Genomic DNA, 20,593 nt, shown 5'->3' with positions numbered 1-20,593 from the left:
TAAGAGCTTCTAAAGTTGCAATATCCCAGCAGGGTTATTGTTGAGCCAGTTGTGGGCTGTCAGCCAGAATATTGTGAATGAAGGGGAAGGTCCTGGATCTGAGGTCCTCTCTTCTTTGTATCTTCTTTCTTCAGCAAATCTCCTGATAATAACATTTTAAAACTTTTTTTGGGGATAGATGACATTTACTATTTCAAAATCCTTCAAAGAATATCTTATCTGAGTTACATGCTTAATGTCTTTTTAGTGGAAAAAGAAATGCTGGACTCACCTTGATTAGCTATGGATTATTATATTAGTCAAAAAGTTCTCAGTTATTGTGTGACCTTATGAAAGGATATATATTTCTCTCATTTATGGAAGACTAGGTCTTACATTTTGTGTGTTTCTTCAGTATGTTTTGAACAATATTTCTCTTGACAATCAGAGAATAATTCAGGAGCTCAGGGCTCAGTAAACCTAATTCAAGTACAACTGGTACATTGTTTAACCTTGGTAGATATGAAATCATTCTAGGCCTCAAAAACAAATAAAGTTAACTCCAAAGTAATGTGGCTGCTAGACACAACTTCTTGAAAGGATCACCAACCTTGTGACATTCCAGTGAGATATGAACCTTTGCTGTCATCCAGAAAAGTGCATAATGCATAGATAACAAGTTTGTACACCTTCTCAAGGGGCCTTCTGAACCTTATACATAAACTATAAGTATGCATCCTCCACTCACCAACTCAGCCTGGGGTCTCCACTTAAGAGAGGTGCTTGTTCAGAGCCTCCCTTTAGGGAGATAGTCTGCTGATGTTGGTAAGGTCAACATTTCTGTTAGCAATACAGCTCTGCCCCACCCCGCCATGGCTATAGATATCACTGCCTTCCTAACTATTTTGGTCACATGGAGAAACTCATGATGTGTTTTAGATTGTGGAATATTCACAGTTGTTACAGGGAAACAGACTCAAATGATTTGCTTACTGACAGGAAGTGTCACCATTTATATATGTGAAGGAAAATCGTTATTGGAGTTCTAATCAAATATTCTTTCTTTTTTCCATGGAAGCTGTTTCCTCTGCCTCTCCTCTACGTTGGAAACCACATAAGTGGATTATCAAGCACTGGTAAATTAAGGTAGAGTGCAGGAGAATGGTTGATGGGAGGTTGTTGACTTATTTGTTTTTAGTGGTACAAAGACCAAATTTGATTTTGAATATACTGCACGGGCTACGTACAGAAGACACTAATATTTACTAACTTAAGAAAACTAAGTGGAGTTTTGAGTTTAATTTGCTGATGTTTTTAGGGAAGTTAAAAAGCTGATTTTTTTCCCTTTATATTCAAATCTGAACATAGAATGTGAGATCTGTGGGCATGGAGACAGAGAACGTCTGATTTATCCAGGAGGATTTATTTATATTGCTTATCCAATATCCAATTCATCTATATGAATGGTTCTGTGTAACTGGTTTTATCATGGTTTTGTAAAAGCAGGAACATTCTGTCAGATTTACTGTAGGTCTGGTTTGGTACAGAGAAAAATAAGTTACAGATGTTATTTTTACGTGTGTTATATACTTCTGAAATTTGCATTTGCATGTATTTTAGAGTCCTTTGATTAACTTCTTTTGTTAAAAGTCACTATAAAAAATGGAAATGGACGTATAGAAAGACCAAGTCTCTCCATCAGAAAACTTGGATGCGAGATGTGTAGCCTAAATAACACACATGCATGCAGGTGTCAATAATGAGAAAATGAAGTTCGTGCAAAGGGTGACAGAGATTGAGGAAAACCCTGTTAGTGACGGGGCAGGTAGGAGTTGGACCAGAAGGAGAAGGTATTATAAAACAGACAACTGAAATCAGACCTGTCATCTTTCCTCTTGTTTGGAAAGGACAGGTTGTGGTTGTGGAAAACAAAATGTGAAATATTGGTTGTAGTTATACATGTTAGTTGTTTTTTTGTTTCTTTCTGGGATCAGGACCATCAGTTTTCCTTATTTGTCTCAAATTTGTATTAAAGTGTCCTGTGGTAGGTGCTCTCCCTGTGTTACCATGTATCCTGTGGGTCTGTCTCTGAGTGTGTGCACCTGCAGCTGTGGGGGATGGCTTCACCCAACATTGACAGCTGCCTGCCCCTCACACTGGAGGGCTCTGGAGGCCTCTGCTTCCTAGATGAGAGCTGCTGCTGCTTTTTGTTTTTTTAAAGTGATTTTGGAAACATCGTCATTACAGGTGTTTTAAAATCCTCTGCATGCACTGCAGAGTGGGTGTAATAACTTCCATTCGCCGATACAGCACTATTCTCAAGTAGTATGCAAGTAGCAATGTTAGAAATACCTTTATTACAAGTGTTCTTAAACACTTTCTACATGCATCTAGAAGAGGGACGAGGGGCACTTCTTGGGTGCCATGGGGCTTTCTGGAAGAGAGAAGGAGCCAGAAAATGAGACAGAGGAGGAAGAAGGATTGTTTATACGTGGTGTCATGTAATGCGTCCCTCTGTGCCTCGTATTTTCCGTCAACTGGTAGTTGGTTCTACTGGTTTGATCATCTTCAGGTTCAGTTTTTCAGGCAAGATCAGTTTATTGATATGTTGGGTGCTTCCCGCTACATCATGGGACACATAACGTTTTAGCCTACTTTTTAAAAAATAGCTTTTTGAGGTATAATTGGCATAAAGTAAAGTACACATAATTAAAATGCACAATATGATAAAATTTGACCTATGTTTACATCTCTGAAATCCATCACCACAATATCCAACACCCATAAAAATTTCTTCAAGTGGCCTACTTATAATGATATTAAATTGATCAGTTCCCCTTTTAATAATTTTAAGGGATCAATCTGGTCCCTTCATTAGAAAGTACCCTATCAGTCTTTCACCTGATAGTTTAAGCATTCATTGATGATAATTTTCTAGATACATTATTTCATTACAAGTTGCAATATGGTGATTTTCTAACTATCACCCCATCTTCATGTGTTGTCTAAACTTTAATAAATACAAACTTTTACCATGTCACAAAGGAAAGGCAGGATGTGAAATTTATTTATACATGTTCAGAATAATAAGTTAGTGTCCTGTCACCTTCAGTGGTGACCGGTGAGTTTTTGTTTATTTTTGTTTTTTTTGCTGTCATTATAAACTCAGGAATTTTCATTTATTTGCTAGAAATCTTTTGTCAGTTATGTGTTTTGCAAATATTTTCTCTCAGTCTGTAGTTTGTCTTTTTATTCTCTTAATATTGTCTTTCAGAGCAGAAGTTTTAAAGTTTAATGAAGTTCCATATCAATTTCCATATTCGGTGTTGTTTTTAAAAACTCATTGTGAAGGGGCGCCTGGGTGGCCCACTCAGTTCAGTGTCCTACTCTTGATTTTGGCTCAGGTCATGATCTCAGGGTTGTTAGATTAAGCCCTGCATCAGGCTCCATGCTCAGCAGGGTGTCTGCTTGGGATTCTCTTTCTCCCCCTCCCTCTCCCCATCTCCCTCTTAAAAAAAAAAAAATATATATATATATATATAGAGAGAGAGAGAGAGAGAGAGAGAGAGATAAAAGCTCATTGCCAAGGGGTTTCTCACTGGCTCAGTCAGTAGAGCGTGCAAATCTTGATCTTGGGGCTATAAGTTTGAGCCCCACATTGGGTGTAGGGATTACTTAAAAAAATAAAATCTTGAAAAAAAAAAAAACAACTCATTGGTGAAACCAAAATCACGTAGATTTTCTTCTATGCTGTCTTCCAGGAATTTGATAGTTTGCCTTTTACATTTAAGCACATGGTCTGAGTTTATTTGTGAAAGGTGGAGGGTCTGTCTAGATTCCGTTTTTTGCATGTAGATGTCCAGTTGTTTGAGCATCATTTGTTGAAAAGATCATCCATTCTCCATTGAACTATGTTTGCTCCTTTGTCAGAGATGAGTTGGCTATATTTGTGTAGGCTTATTTCTGGGCACTCTAGTCTGTTCAGTTGATCTATTTCATTTAGTTGATGTTTCAAGTCATTATATAAATAATTCTCTTGATGTTCACATTATCCCATCTCAGGCCAATGGGAGCCCCTTTGAGGTGGCTTTTATGTTCTAGGGCCCCAGTAGTCTCATTACTTTCTTGCTGTCTGGCACATGATGTCTCAGGCTTATCTGGGATGTTTCCTGCCATTTCTCCAAGGATCGCCTGGTTATTTTTAATGTTAAAGGTTACGTTGAGGCCACAATCTGGGTGCTGTATATATTGTGAAGGACCAACCAATACAATTTCCTGAGGATTAACATGTGGGGTGTGAGATAAAGAAAGGAGACAAAGATGACTTCATGGTTTTGGAAGAATGGGATTACCATTGATTGGATCTATGCCTAGGAGGCTTGCTGGTCTTATGGCAGTTCTTTGTTTAACATTTTGAAGAATTGTCAGACTGTTTTCCAAAGTGGCTACACCAATTTTCAGGCCCACCAGCAATGTAAGAAGGCTACAACCTGTCTACATTCTTGCCAAATTTGTTATTGTCTATTTTTTGGATTATGGCTGTTCCAATAGTTGTAAAGTAGTATCTTCTTTGGTTTTGATTACATTTCTCTGATGACTAATGATGTTGGGCATCTTTTCATGTGTTTATTGGCTATATATATATATATATATTTTACACACACACATATATATTTATTTAGAGAAATATCTATTCAAATTCTCTGCCTATTTTTAATAGGGTTATTCATCTTTTTAAGTATTAAGTCTTCTTTATATATTCTTATATAGATGCCTTATTATATATATGGATTGCAAATTTTTCTATTTTGTGGGTTGCCTTCTTAATCTCTTAATGGTATACTTTGAAACACAAAAGTTTTAAGTTTTTAAAAATTTAACAAGGTAAAATATACATAACATAAAATTTACCATTTTAACCATTTTTAAGTATACAGTTCATTGGCATTACAGTGTTGAGCAACCATCTCCACTATTTCTAGAACTTTTTATTTATCCTAAACTGAAGCTCTGTACCCATTAAATAATAACTCCCCATTTTCCCATGCTCCCAGCCACTGGTAACCTCGATTTTACATTCTGTCTCTATGAATTTGCCTACCGTAGATATTTCACACTAGTAAAATCATACGATCTTTGTCCTTTTAAACTATGGCTTATTTCAATTAGCAGAATGTTTTCAAGGTTCCTCCATGTTGTAGCATGTATCAGAATTTTATTCCTTTTTTTATTTTTTTTAAGTAAACTCTACTTCCAGTGTGGGACTCAAACTCACAACCCCCAGATCAAGAGTCCCATGCTCTGCTGCTTGTGCTTTTGGTATTGTATCTAAGAAGACTTTGCCTAATCCAAGTTCATGAAGATTTACCCCTCTGTTTTCTTCTAAGAATTTAGTAATTTTAGCTCCTACTGGAAATCTCCTACAAAGACTTAGGTCTTTGATATGTTATGAGATCAATTCTTGTATGTGGTGTGAGGAAGGGGTCCGTATTCATTTTTTTGCATGTAAATGGATATTCAGTTGTTTCAGGACCATTTGTTGAAAAGATTTTTCTTTCTTCATTGTATTGTCTTGGCACACTTCTTGAAAATGAATTGACCATAATTGTATGGATTTATTTCTTGCTTCTTAATCCTATTCCTTTGATTAATCTGTCCATAATCAATAACTAGCCAGTACTGATTACTGTAGCTTGTAGTAAGTTTTGAAATTGGGTTCACCAATTTTGTTCTTTTTCAAGATTGTTCTGGCTTTCTGGTTTCCTTGCATTATCATATTAATTTTAGAATCAGCTTGTCAACTTCTGGGGGGAAAATGAACAGATTTTGATAGGGATTCTGTTGAATCTATAAATGTATTTGGGGGAATATTTCCATTTTAATAATATTAAGCCTATTGATCCAGAAACAAGGAGTATCTTTCCATTTACACTTCTTTAATATTCTAACAATATTTTGTAGTTTTTAGTGCATAAGGCTTACACTTCTTTTCTTAAATTTATTCCAAAGAATTTTGTTCTTTTTCATGTGATCATTAACAGAATTGTTTTAATTTCCTTTTTGGATTGCTCATTGCTAGTGTATAGAAGTATAATTGATTTTTATATATTCAGTTTTTTTTTTCCCTGCACTCTTGCTAAACCATTAACCCAGTTAACTCTGTAGTGGATTCCTTAGGATTTTCTATATATGTCATCTGCAAATAGAGATAACTTTATTTCTTCCTTTCTAAACAGTATGCTTTTTTCCCCCCTCCAGCTTAATTGCCCCTTCTAGAATCTCAAGTACTTATTGAATCAATGTAGTGTTGAGAGCAAACATTATGGTCTTACTACTGATCTTAGGGGGGAAACATTGTTTTTCATCATTAAATATACCTTACTTGCTTTTAAAAGACATCATGTAAAAATGCTTTTTGGAATTAACTGACTTTTGGCTAGTTTTGAAAAAGGCAGTTCTAACCAGTCTCATAAGACATCTTGAAGTTGTGGATATACAGTTCCTGAAAATTCTTTCTGTACCTGTTCTCTGGTTGTGGTGTCATTTTCATGATCACATGAAACCTCTTCTCAGGTCTGGTTAGGAGGTGCTGGCCACTGCCCTCCTGGCTCTGGTTCTGACTTTCCTTCTCTAGGTCACCATCTTCTCAGGGTCACATCTGGAAGCAGATGAAAGTGGGCTGTTGCAGCCCAGGCAGTTTTTTGTTGTGCATTGAACTGCCTCTTGGAATCTCTGGGTTTTGACAGCAAGCGAAAGGTTCTTAAATATTTTTAAAAGGCAGTGAATATAGCTTCATTACATAAGGGGGGGGGGAATAACCCATAATTTTATCCTCTAACATACTATTTAATTTAATTTGATTTAATTTTTAAAAATATTTTACTTATTTATTTGAGAGAGAGAGAGGGAAAGCACAGAGGCAGAGGGAGAGGGAGAAGCAGGCTCCCCACTGAGCAGGGAACCTGATGCAGGACTCAATCCCCGGACCCTGGATCACGACCTGACCCGAAGGCAGCCACCCAGACGCCTCTAACATACCATTTTAAATATCGATTTCAGTCTTTCCTCCTATGTGGACTGTATGTTGTTTCAGTTGTAGACTCTACGTAGTGTGTGCCCTCCTTGTTTATTTAATATTCATTTTCCAATAGTAGCGTGAAGTTTTATATTATAGAGTTAACACGTTTCCTCAAGTAGATTTATTTTAACATTGTCTTGTGTGACTTTTAAGTTGTTTCTGATGTTTTGCCCAAAGACACTGTTGCAGTGAACACATTTGTGCACATGGTTTTTTCCTTTCTTTTGTATTATTACCTTAGGTTAAGTGTCCCAACAAGAAATAATTAGGTCCAGGGTTAGCACAACTTAATGACTTTGATACATAGTTCCAACTTGATTCGCCAAAGGGTGTGTTGGTTTACATTGCATACAGTCTTTGAACACAGTCTTTGTCGTTTTAGCACAATCTTTGCAGTAGTTGGATAGCATGATTTTTAAAAATTGTTAATAAGTGAAAAAAATTGCTGATAAGTGAAAGTGGCATGAAACTATTAAATCTCCATTTCTTTTTATTATTTAATGTGATGCTAATGGTATCGGTGAGAATTAAGGTTAATTTCTTATGTTTAATTTGGAAAGTCAGTGGGCTTAATTAAAAATGTAAAACATGTTAAAAAAAATACTTGGCATCTGATGTTATTATACTTGAATCTTTTCCCAACAGCTTGCCGATGTTCACCGTGCTCAGGAAATTTACCATTCCACTCACTTTACTCCTGGAAACCATCATACTTGGGTGATTTTTGTTTTTCCTCTCTCTCTCTCATGTCCTTTGCCCTCACCCCACATTATTTTTGCATAGCAAATTCTCAACGTCTAGTTATTTTTCCAAATGGTTGATTTGAATTGCTAGTAGCAATATCTTAGGGTTTCATGGTTTATTCACTTAAAAGCATCTCCTGTTTCCATGATTCCTTAAGAACATGATGAGTGATTTTTTTACTTGTAATTTTATATTAGGCTAACAATACGTGTTTATGGTAGAAAATAATTTAAAAAATGCGATGACCTCAAAACAGATGTAAATATGTTTCCTGCACTAGATGGAATATACACTGATTTTGGAATACAGAGGAAAAATTGTCCATATATATATATACAGGATAGGAATGCAGGAAATCACAGAAATCCATTCTGATATAGTGATTATGATGTAACATAGGAATACATTAATTTTTTATAGTGTTGGTTTAAAAATCTCTCATAAAGATACTCAAGCTGATATCAAAAATGCTGATTCTTAGTTTTGCTGGGAAGATTATTTAGCAGTGAAATTTGGATGATGGCCCAGTGTTCTAAGTCCTACTGTTGAATTTTATCCTAATCTTTGGATGCTTGATGTAAGACCAACTAGAACTGCCAGCAGGGGCTCTTCTGCATTTTGTCACAGCATCTTTCCAATGAGAACAGCGAAATACATTTATGATTAGATTAGACAGCTGCTTAAGAAATACATTTGGTCTAATTTATTAATCCACTTACAGAGACTTACAGTGCTTTCTCTGTGTAAAGCCATGTCCACCAGATTTTAGCTATAAAACTGTGACCAATGTCTATTTTCAGTTTAAGAATTATAATCCGTGTTTTTTCCTCTCCTTCTCCTTCCTTCTCCATCCATCCATCCATCCATCCGTTCATCCTTTTATCTATTACAGGAAACAGTATTCCTTGAACATCATTGTCAGTGTTTTTACCATCATACTTGGTGCTTTCATAGCAGCTGGGTAAGACTTTGGACTGTTTCTGCTCAATAACTTCTTTGTGCCTTTGACAATAGGCCCAGCACCGCCCCGCCCTCATTTTCCATTTCCCATCTGGCTGCAGTTGAATCTAGCAGCCAAGAGACGAGTCTGTTGATGTTGGTGGGTTCCCCATGTGTTCCTGTGAAAGTCAGACTGGGTTCCAACTTGGCCAGAACATTGCTGAGAACATATACAGGGAATGTTAGAAGATATGAATACTGTTTTTCATCATAAAAAGGAGTAAATTATTTGCTATTATTACTGAATGTTTGTCTTCAATACAAAAAATTTACTTGAAAAGTTCTTGGGCATTTGGTCAAGAATAACAGCTCTATAAAGCCCTTGTATGCTGATTTGTTTTATCACCTGTGATGCCTTAGCAGTCTGTTTCCAAGGGTGGCGTACTCTCATTAAATGTATTTGTATGTTTAGGACATGAGCCAATACCAGTGCATGACTAAGTTGACCCTTTAACAACACGGGGATTAAGGGCACCAACACCCCCCTCCCCTGCCCCCACATGACAGAAAATCTGAGTAAAACTTTCGACTCCCTAAAAACTTCACTACTAATAGCCTGTTGTTGACTGGAAGCCTCACTGATAACATAAATAAATAGTTGATTAACGCGTATTTTGTATGCTATATGTATTATATACTGTATTCCTAAAATAGAGCAAGCTAGGGAAGTGTTAAGAAGATCATAAGGAAGAGAAAATACATTTACACTACCTGTACTATATTTATTGAAAGAAATCCACAGATAAATGGACCCGTGCAGTTCACACCTGTGTTCAGGGTCAGCTATGGCGTCTTATTCATTAACATGCAAGGCCAGGAATGTGGACTCCCAAGTTTGCAGCTGAAAGCAGACACTCACACTCCTGGCTTTTATGGCCTAGTGGTTAAAGCATGTGTGCAGTTATATTCTGTGGGTCCGGAACTTAGCCAGGCCATTGTCAGCTGTTTCTCAGCCTCTCTGTGCCTCAGTTTTACTCATCTGTAAAGTAAAGAGTGTAATAGAAAAGAAAAACCTACCTGAATGAAGGGAAGAATGCAAAGATTGGATGGATTTCAGTTAAACTAGTTTCCTTAACTGATTTAGAAATAATAGTTCTGGGGGCTCGTGGGTGGCTCAGTCAGTTAAGCACCCAACTCTTGATTTCGGCTCAAGTCATGATCTCAGGGTCCTTAGATCAAGCCCTGCGTCTGGTCCATGCTCAGCACGGAGTCTGCTTATTCCTCTCCTTCCCCCTGTTCTCTCTCTCTCTCTCAAATAAATAAATAAAATCTTAAAAAAAAAAAAAGAAAGAAGAGTTCTGGATCACTAACTGCAAAATAAATAAGGATATGGATATTATCTTCTAGTCTCCTCACTTACTAGCTGTATAACCGGACAAGCTATTTAACTTCCTGGCACCCCAGTTATTTCAACTATAAAATGGAGATTAGAATAGACCCACCTAATAAGGTCTTTGTGTGAATTAAATGGGATAGCAATAAACTGGGGTTTACACTAGTACATGGCCAAGTTCACCAAAAACATGTTGAGTGTTTACTGCCAGGTGTCGTTCTAGGTGTGGGGGAATCCAGCAGTTAACAAAACAGACAAGAATCCTTGCTTTCACAGAGTTTCCATTCTAGTTGGTGGAGACAGACAATAAGCAAAAGAAACAGATTAGAAAATATAGCATGCCAGATGGTGACAGATATTAACCATCTATTTTTTAGAATTATAAATATGTTCATTGCTTGCCTAGACCATGGTCTGTTATTTACATTTTCACCTGTAATGTCCTCCTTCGTGGCCCTGGCCGTGGCTGAGTTGAGCCCCGTTGTGAGCTGGCCTCTGGTTTGAGCTGGTGCGGACACGAAGCAGCAGACCTTAGAGCCTGTTGTAGTCATGAAGACTTTGTTCCAAGAAAGTCATAGGAGCCAAGTAGCTGAAAGAGGGAGGTGCTCTGTGAAAGTGCCCTCCTCCCACAGTGCTTTGGGGTGTCCCCCGGGCCGCCCCTCTTTTCTGAGTTTCTTAGAGCTCAGTTTGGAAACTACTGACTTTGAGCCAGTTGTACACTTTTGCGAAAAATGGTTTATAAAGATGTCTGTAAGGCTTTGGCGAGGAATGGCACTTCAGGCGCCGCGTCTAGGGAGGCGCGTTTCCAGACCCAGTGAGTAGAAATTCAGCTCGTAGTTACCACGTATGATATTCTAATGAGCTGAAAGGGTACATCGTGTTTTCAGAGCATCTAACTTTCCCCCAAGAGCTGGCTTGAAATAGCACTTCTCGACTTTTCCCTTCCTCAGCACCCAGAGAATGGATAGTATCTAGGTGGGTGACAAGCACCCCTCTTTGCTGCAGGCCAGCCACGACCCCACCTTCTGTCCTCTTATTCAGATCTTCTCAGCCAAATGCAAATAACTATAGAGCTGACTCAGTCAGATGGGCCAGTTCATGCTGCTGTGACAAACAGCTCCCACATTTACACACCCAGTGTATTGTGCTCACGCCGCATACTCAAACATTAGCTAATGCCATGGGGGTGCTCTGCTCATTGTGGCTGCTCAGAGACCGAGGCTGGTGGAACCCCTGCCTCAAAAGGGACTTCCTTTCTCATGCAGGAGGGAAGAGGCATGTGGGGAATTGTGGTTGGCTTTTCAAACGTTCGCCTGGAATGGCCATGTGTTACCTCCTCTTATATTTTACTTGCCAAACAAGTCACACAGCCGGAAAAAGTTGAGCTCTTATGTCTGTAAACAGCCCTAAATGACAACGACAAGGGTTAACCATGAATCTACTGTCATGTCTCAAAGCAAGCAAATTCTTTTCAAACTTCTGAGTTTTACCAGTGGCGTGACAAGTGGCACTGGGGACTTGTAGCCCTGGGAGCAGGAGACCTGAAAGCCCCGGGAATTTCCCTCAGGCACTCCGAGGAAGTGAGCAACTCCTTTCCACTCCCCTAGAATCGTGGCTTTTTTATCCATTCAACTCTTTGCCATTTTATGGAACAGCAGACTCTTAACATGGAACGTGGGTAGGCATGAGATTTGGAAGACCCTTATTTTGAGAGAGTCTGTTTTTTTGTGATTGAACCAGAGAATTCTGATTTATGATGATCCAAAATTAATTTGCATTCTCATAAATATATTTGTAGTTAATAATACCAGCAGAAGCCTTGAGTAAATCTGGTTTAATTTGTGTTCAGATTTTGTTGGAATTTTTGCCTCTTTATTTCCTTCTCTTTGGTTAGAAATAGTCTCTAAAAATTTTATGTTTTTAGGATGTGTCCCTCCAAAATATGCCACTTTGGCGTAACATTATTTTGAGCTGAGGGCAGTTAATTGAGAATCAACAGATGTAGGAAGAGTTCTCTGTCTTCCATTTTCCTGCCTAAAAGCAGAACATAAATTTCCCTTTGTAAGGGTGGTCCCCCTACACCCCTCCCCCAACCCCCACACCAGGAATAGGAAAGCAGTTTTTTTTTTTTTAAAGATTTTATATTTATTTGACAGAGATAGAGACAGCCAGCGAGAGAGGGAACACAAGCAGGGGGAGTGGAAGAGGAAGAAGCAGGCTCATAGCGGAGGAGCCTGATGTGGGGCTCGATCCCATAATGCCGGGATCACGCCCTGAGCCGAAGGCAGACGCCCAACCACTGTGCCAACCAGGTGCCCCGGAAAGCAGTTCTTATCACTGGGGATGGAGAATCAGTACCAAGATGAGGCTGCATAAATATACCTTACTACAATGACCCTTCTCTTCCATTAGTTTCCCCCATAAATTTCCTAGTCTTTTTTCCATAATTTGTTTGCTCCTTAGAATCCAAACCTCTTCTTTTTTTAAAATGCTATATAAGCCCCAGAGTCTAACCACTTGAGATTCATTTATTTTTTGTGAACTCCTCTACATGTAAAATATTTAATAAAAATTGTATTCCTTTTCTCTTGTTAACCTACTGTCAGTCAATTTTGCAGGCTCCAGTCACTGAACCTAAGAGTGTAGAGGAAACCCCTTTGATGATATGTATTTATGAATTATGGCATGGGTCTGGTACTGCCTGTAAGGTCAAGTGTGGTACATGGGTCACATTTGGGCTCGGCTGTTCTCTCTCCTCCCTGCGTCGTGTCTCCCTGAACATTTTTATACTAATATTATGTGTATAAAATGGAAATTGAAGAGAGATGGTTCAAAAGAATGGGGTAAAAAGGAGACTTCGAGGAGTTACAGAGAAGGAATGGGTCCCTGCCTTGCTTTTTCAATGGACTGGTGGTTGGGGGGGTGGGTGTGCCGGTGGATGATATGACCGGCTGGGCACCAGATGGAGGTGTCAGTTCCTCATTCGACCCCTCTTGCCCCAGTAACTCTCCAGCTGTCCCCACAGGGCTATAGCCTGGAGATGGCCCTGTTCATTACAAAAAGCAAAGCCACTGGGTGGGTTGGACAAATCACTCCCCTTAGAAAAGAAGGGCTCCCCAATTATCAGGCCAGGCGATCGTTAGCAAAAGAAAGGGCTTTGCAGTTCAAGGAAGATGCTTAATGTCCCTCTGGTTTTAAGCCATTCATGATTAAACGGAAGCCACCCGATGGCCTGGTTTTGTTTTGTCTAGAGGCAGAGCCGAGGAATTAACCACAGAGGGGGAAATATGCCAGAGGAGATAAAGGTAGTTAGTTACCAGCATCACAAGTGGATTTGATTAGGGGAAGATACAACAGGCAGGCTTTGAAGGCCAAGTTGTGTGAGTTTCTGAGTAATCATCCTCCTCTTTTGTGTTCTCCCTCCCAGTTCTGACCTTGCCTTTAACTTGGAAGGCTATATTTTTGTATTCCTGAACGATATCTTCACAGCAGCAAATGGAGTTTATACCAAACAGAAAATGGACCCAAAGGTACCAGATCTTCACTCCTATGGTTTTTAAGCTTTGTCATCTGGCCCCTGAAACTTCATGAAAAAAAAATGAATCTGTAAAGTTGGCATGTAATTTAATTTACATGGTGTGCTTTATAAATCACGAATTTCTTTTCAGTTATCTTGTCTGTATGGGTTCTCTTTACCCCTGACCTTGCAAAGTTTTGGGTGAAAATAAGACGGGGAGGGAAAAGATACCATTATTTTAGATGCAAAGTCAGAATATATAAAGAAGAAATTATTTTGAAAGGCAAATTAAAATTAAAAGAAGGTTTTTTGCCCTCCTCGTCAGTGACCAAGGCGAAGTCAGGGCTGTTCTGAAGCAACCCCAGTTTGAGAGTCTGAAGGCCTGGGTTACAGACGGAAGCTTGCTGCTTCCTGGTCATTGTGACCGGGACCCTTCACTCCTCCAAATCTCAGGTTATTTATCTGCGGAATGGCTCACGTAGAAGGTGCTGGCCAGCAATGAGTGCCCCTCCAGTTCAGTGACTGAGCAGTCCCCGAAAGACCAGTGGGCGGACGAGCGAGTCCTGCGTGGGGCTGCCCCCTGTCAAGGCCCCTCACGCTTGCCTCCCGCCCCAGCTGTTCTGGAAGCTCCGGAGGATGGGCCAGGCATATGTTGCTTTGTTCCCAGTGCGTTGTGTTGAGTGAGGGAGTTTGCTCTGACGGACAGACTTATTTCTAGGAGCTGTTTTTTCTGCCTGGCCCTTTGTTTTTGACTAGTGGCAGTTTTACAAAAACAGGTTTGTTTCCTTTTGAGGGTCAAAATATGTCACCCTTTATGAAAAGTGATGGAGAAGTGTGTAACCACCGTAATGAAAAGTGGATTTATGCAAGATTAGAAAACGAGATACCTGGTGTCTTAACGCTGCTGCTCCCTGGCAGAAAGAGCAGGTGTTTTTAAGGAGTTCTCTTTATATTAACATTTTAAATGTTCTTTATTTTGTTCCAGATTTCCCATTCTGAATACAATACTTTAAAACAAAAAACAAACCCCAGTTGGAATGTTAGAGATGGGTGGGACTTTGGAGGCCCTCCGTGTTCATCCATTTTATCTGCCATTTTTGTGTAAAACAAACGTTTATTTTGCTATCACGATGTACTTGAAGTGAAGCCTTTTACATTAGGAATTTGCTAAAAAAAAAAAAAAAGAATTTGCTGAAAATATTCCAATACAGAGTTGAAGGGATTTTTAACTCTGCATAAATACATAGATAAATGTCTCCAGGAAATCTGATGCTTCGTATTTCTAAAATGGTTTTCTTTGTTTTTGTAGGAGTTGGGGAAATATGGAGTGCTTTTCTACAATGCCTGCTTCATGATTATACCGACTCTTGTCATTAGTGTGTCTACCGGAGACCTTCAACAGGTGAGCTGATGACATTCATTCCGTTCCTACCTCGCAGTCTCTTAAAGTCTTAGTAGTTAACTTCTGGTTCTCACTGCAGCGAAAAGCAGACCGGTAGCTCGGATGAGCAGGAGAGTGCCTGAAAGTGAGATCTGTGATATCCCCAGCAGCACCTTTGGCACGATCCTTTCTTTGGCGTTTATCTTTAGACACATGGGAAGAGGCAGGAAGTAGTCACAAGAACCCTAGACTAGAAGATTTTTGAAAACAATGACAGTAAAAATCTGAGTTTGAGTCTTAATATTCTTATTTGCTGATGTGGGGATCCTGGAAAAACTAACTTAGAAGGGGATTTTGATAGTTTTAAAATGGATTTATTTCTCTACTGCTTTTATAATGGACATTTTGAAACATATGCAAAGTAGAGAGAATAATTTAATGAATCTCACATACTCACAACCCCATGTCAACATTTTTTGGCATTTTGCCATTCTTATTCCATCTAGTTCCATCTGCTTTCATTTTTTTTTCCTCCTGGAATTTTTTTTTTTTTTAAGATTTTATTTATTTACTTGACAGAGAGAGAGACAGCCAGCGAGAGAGGGAACACAAGCAGGGGGAGTGGGAGAGGAGGAAGCAGGCTCCCAGCGGAGGAGCCTGATGTGGGGCTCGATCCCAGAATGCCAGGATCACGCCCTGAGCTGAAGGCAGACGCTTAACAACTGAGCCACCCAGGTGCCCCTGGAATATTTTTTTTTAAAGATTTTATTTATTTATTTGAGAGAGAGTGAGAGCTAGAGAGAGAGTGCCATCACACACAGATGGAGAGGGAAAGAGAGAAACAGACTCCCTGCTGAGCAGGGAGGTCAACGTGGGGCTCCATCCCAGGACCCTGGGATCACGACCTGAGCCGAAGGCAGACGCTTAACTGACTGAGCCACCCCGGCACCCCCTCCTGGAATATTTTAAAGCAAATTCCAGACATCATGGCATTTTGCATCTGAATACTCTGGGATGTACAATTGAATTTTGAGAATGTGTTGTTCATTTGGTATTTGCCCTGCTTACCTGTTTGCTGCACACACCTGACAGACAAATAAAATGGTCAGTTAGTAGGAACAGAGGAGGAGCGAAGTCCAGTCCCTCAGGAAGGGTGAAGGTTCATCCTGTTATATCCACAGGGGCTGCCTTGAAGGGTTCTAGCCCTGCCAAGCTCTACTTTTTCAGAAAGTTGCTAGTCATACCGCTTCTAGGAATTTTGCCTATATCTTAGAGGAGATGCTTAAATTCATGTGAGAAAATTTGCTGGGCAAAAATTATGGTCCAGCCTGGCCTCTGCCCACAGAACCAAGTCCTAGACATGAATTCTTGTTGCCGGACCCGGGGTGGGGTTCGGAGGGGCCCTGCGCAGTGGCCGTTCACCCACCGTGTGACGGTACTGCCGTCCTTACTCATCAGCATGCTTCTGTGGTGCACACAGGGCGAGCGGATCCCATTGGTAGCCTTTTAGGGGTTTGAATACTTTGAGAAGGCTGCAGGCTCTTGTGGGCTCTTAGGGTGGATGTCAGGGCCTCTCATTCTTTCTTAAAGCTATACTTTCTCATTTGTACAATTCCTTTCCAAAAGAGGGGACAGCAGAAGAGCTTAGCAGCAATGTAATGAATGGCATAGTGACCAGAAACTGAATTTTAGGTACGTTATGAGTTGAATCCACTACATGTATCATGTTAATAATTGCTAACATTGTTTCAATAGGAATGTGTGTTTCCCACATCCAAACCATTGCTTTATAAACTTGTAACGTGTGCTCTCAGAAGTTTCACCTGCTTGTGGAGTGCCTGGGTGGGGCGCCTGGGTGGGGCGCCTGGGTGGCTTGTGGGAGCGTCTGACTCTTGGTTATGGCTCAGGTCATGATTCTCATGGGTTGTGGGGTGGGGCCCCACAATGGGCTCTGCACTCAGTGGGGAGTCTGCTTCAAGGTTCTCTCCCTCTGTCCCTCCCCCCATCAAATACATAAATGTCTTTAAAAAAGTTTCACCTGCTTGTAATGCTTAGCATTGCAGAATTATTTTTTTTTTAAAGATTTTATTTATTTATTTGACAGAGATAGAGACAGCCAGCGAGAGAGGGAACACAAGCAGGGGGAGTGGGAGANGAAGAAGCAGGCTCATAGCGGAGGAGCCTGATGTGGGGCTCGATCCCATAACGCCGGGATCACGTCCTGAGCCAAAGGCAGACGCTTAACCGCTGTGCCACCCAGGCGCCCCAGCATCGCAGAATTGTTATACTTTCTCAGTTAATAATAAAAATAATAGCTAATATTTGTTGAGAACTTATTCTGTCAGACTTTGTTCAAAGCATTGTACCTGAACTATTTTGCTGCTTCCCACGGCAGCCCTCTGAGGAGAAGGTGCTGTTATGATGTTTGAGACAAGGAATCTAGAGCACAGTGTTTAAATAACTTCCAGCGATGGCAGGTGATCCATCCAGGCAGTCTGACTCGGGAACACAGCCGCCACTGTAATCCCAGTTACTTTATTGTACATGAAAAGTGCTTGTTTCTTTCCTTCATGCATGAAAAACCATAACCTAGCACTTATATCTTAGAAAGTACAAGAGGCCGGACATATACTTTAAATTATTAAATGGTGGTGTTCTAGGAGAAAATTATGCTCCTATTCTGGCTTTGGGTGCTGAACTATTGCAATGTTTACCCTGTGTAGCCTCTTCTGTTTGACCAGGCTCCTTAGATTTCAAACAGAAGTTCCTGTAGGCACCTGAGAGCCCCATTTGTGGTTACTATTCACTGTAATTCCAGATGGATCAGAGCTAAATATATAGATTTATTTAAAAATCTATATGAAAATTATTATTTAGAAAAAAATAGAATGGGAGCACCTGGGTGGCTCAGTCGTTGGGCGTCTGCCTTCGGCTCAGGGCGTGATCCCAGTGTTGTGGGATCGAGCCCTGCATCGGGCTCCTCCGCTTGGAGCCTGCTTCTTCCTCTCCCACTCCCCCTGCTTATGTTCCCTCTCTCGCTGGCTGTCTCTGTGTCAAATAAATACATAAAATCTTAAAAAAAAAAAAAAAGAAAGAAAAAATAGAATACATTTATAACTGTAAGAAAGGCCTTCTATAAAAATGACAAAATACAAAGTCATGAAATTAAAACTTTGACTCTATTTTAATTTAAAAATATTGTATGCTGAGGGCTTCAGAGGGGAGGGGGGTGGGGGAATGGGATAGACTGGTGATGGGTAGTAAGGAGGGCACGTATTGCATGGTGCACTGGGTGTTATACGCAACTAATGAATCATCGAACTTTGCATCAGAAACCAGGGATGTACTGTATGGTGAATAACATAATAAAAAAAAAGTATTGTATGATTAGTGATGCCGAAAGATTGGGACACTGTCTGTAATCAGTCATTTTTAAAATGCTGTAGAAAAAATGATGATAGTTTTCACCAGTAAGATTGTTCTGCTCTGTTCCATTGAACCATCCCAACCTTCTTCAGATTGGTTACTTTTAACTATGGTTGAATCCATTTTAGATTGTGAACCAAATACAATAAGGGAACTTATGTAATTAGGTCTGTTAGTCTATAAAATTGCATGTTATTTACAGTTTGGTATGATTGCACCGAAAGTTGATTGATGAATTAGGGTGAAATGTTAACTTATTAATAGAAGTACTTTGATGAGTCATTTTTCTGGTTGACTGAGAGGATCAGAGGTTGTGGTAAGACTCATGTGTATGACTCACTGCACTAGAGTTCGCTCCTGGACCTTGGACTTACAGTCAACAAATCTGGTAACAGCACCTTGATTCTTTCGCTGATTGCAGAGTCAGCAATGCCAGCTGCTCTTGTCAACAGTTCAGGCCCCGGGGAAAATATTGATTGGGTGGCCTTTCTTAGTCATTCGAATTGCTGCAATAGGTTCAGAGTACATGGTTTATTGCAGTTGATGAATAGGGATAAATAATAGGATTTATTTTTCTGATTAAAAAAACCACATAAATGCAAAATAAAAAAGATTCACATTCTACCATACTTTTATAACAATAGCAAGTCTAAAGGAAACAGTACTTTATTGTTATTCATCTTTAATTAATTTCTGTTTATTAAAAAATATTTTATTTATTTACTTGGGAGAGAGAGAGAGCAAGACACAGAGAGAGAGCACCAGCAGGGGGAGGAGCAGAGGGGGAGGGAGAAGCAGACTCCCTGCTGAATCCTAGCCCCCCCCCCCCCCCCCCCCCCCCCCCCCCCCCCCCCCCCCCCCCCCCCCGGGTCATGACCAGAGCCAAAGTCAGATGCTTAACTGACTGAGCCACCCAGGTGCCCCCTCTGTTTTAAAATAAATGTCATACTACATTATTTTTTAAATTGTCACCAGCACAGCCTCATCGTTATTAAAGGAACAAAATAAAACTAAACTCTATTAAAATTTAAAGTGGCAAAGAATCCAAATATTTTTATGAAAATTATATAGCCTTCAATGGTTTATATGGTATCAGGAATATATAATTTTTATTTACTGTTTGCAGAAATACTTGCAGCTTGTTGAATCAATAATTATTTTTCTACCCTTGGTTTGAAGTTTGAAGCATATTGTTTTCTCTTATTGCCACTTTATTTTAATTTTCGATATAGAGTGTTTTCTATGTTTTTTGTGTGGTTTTGTTCTTTGACTGCCTTGGATATTTTCTTCTCCCTTGATTGGGCTTGCCAGCAAGACAGATTCATATTCATTATTTTTCTTTCACAAGTAAGCATTTAAAGAAAAAAAATTTATGATGGAAACTTTCAAACCTATACAGAAGGAGAGCGGAGAGCAAGTAGTATAACAAACCCCATGGACCCATCAAGCAGGTTCAGCAATGATCAACATTTAAAATGTGTCTCTTTGATAGGAGAGGTGGGCGAAGTCTCACTAATGAAACAATGACAAGTACGGCAAGGATGGATTAATTGGAGGAGAATTCCATTCTAATTGGCCTAAAATGTTTGGATTATAAACTGGACAAAAATTTAAATAGTTTTAAATCTATAAAGTTACTAAAACTTGGCTGACAATGTTTTGTCTAGGAGAAAGTGACTAGAACTTATATTTAATCATGTTATTCAGTACATACTTAATATATAGTCTTGAGTCACCTTAAAATCATTTTTAGATGCAGGCAAAGGACAAATCACAAATGAAAGGTTCCTTTTTATTGTTACCTGTCATTTCAAGAGGGTTAATTTCATTTTCTCAGCTAAGAGACTAAGACTAAGACTAAGGTCTTGGAGAGTTGAAACTGTCTTGTAAACTTCTCTGTCCCAGCTCCTCCACCCTGATTACTTGCTTGCTTTGTAAATAGCAAATAATAGTTTATTTGTTCACAATACTTACTAGGCATTTATAAATTCTTTTTTTTTTAAAGATTTTATTTATTTATTTTAGAGAGAGTGAGAGCGTTTGAGCAAGCACGGGAAGTAGGAGAGGGGAAGGGAGAGAATCTCAGGCAGACTCTGTGCTGAGCCCAGAACCTGACGTCAGGCTTGATCCCATGAC

The 20,593-nt window shown here is 39.6% G+C and overlaps 1 protein-coding gene across 8 annotated transcripts in view; it reads left to right on the top strand.

Moving 5' to 3' along the window:
- The window catches only part of SLC35D2 (solute carrier family 35 member D2), a 48,992-nt gene that overhangs the window by 15,777 nt on the left and 12,622 nt on the right, over positions 1 to 20,593 (top strand). For 6 of the 8 annotated variants that reach the window (XR_004621680.1, XM_034646926.1, XM_019809415.2 and 3 more), the window contains exons 4-8: positions 1,058 to 1,125; positions 7,703 to 7,774; positions 8,694 to 8,762; positions 13,561 to 13,663; positions 14,960 to 15,052. Coding sequence is in view for 7 of the 8 variants with exons in the window: in XM_034646926.1 (XP_034502817.1) it covers positions 1,058 to 1,125; positions 7,703 to 7,774; positions 8,694 to 8,762; positions 13,561 to 13,663; positions 14,960 to 15,052 (405 nt within the window). In the remaining variant the exon portion in view is untranslated. The remainder of the gene's footprint in view (positions 1 to 1,057; positions 1,126 to 7,702; positions 7,775 to 8,693; positions 8,763 to 13,560; positions 13,664 to 14,959; positions 15,053 to 20,593) is intronic. The other 2 variants (XM_019809416.2, XM_019809417.2) reach the window with 1 other exon arrangement.

The sequence above is a fragment of the Ailuropoda melanoleuca genome, chromosome 17 (genome assembly GCF_002007445.2).
Source record: "Ailuropoda melanoleuca isolate Jingjing chromosome 17, ASM200744v2, whole genome shotgun sequence".
NCBI classification, from domain to species: domain Eukaryota; kingdom Metazoa; phylum Chordata; class Mammalia; order Carnivora; family Ursidae; genus Ailuropoda; species Ailuropoda melanoleuca.
The sequence above is the reverse complement of the archived record's forward strand: the minus strand, read 5'-3'. Positions and strand labels throughout refer to the sequence as shown.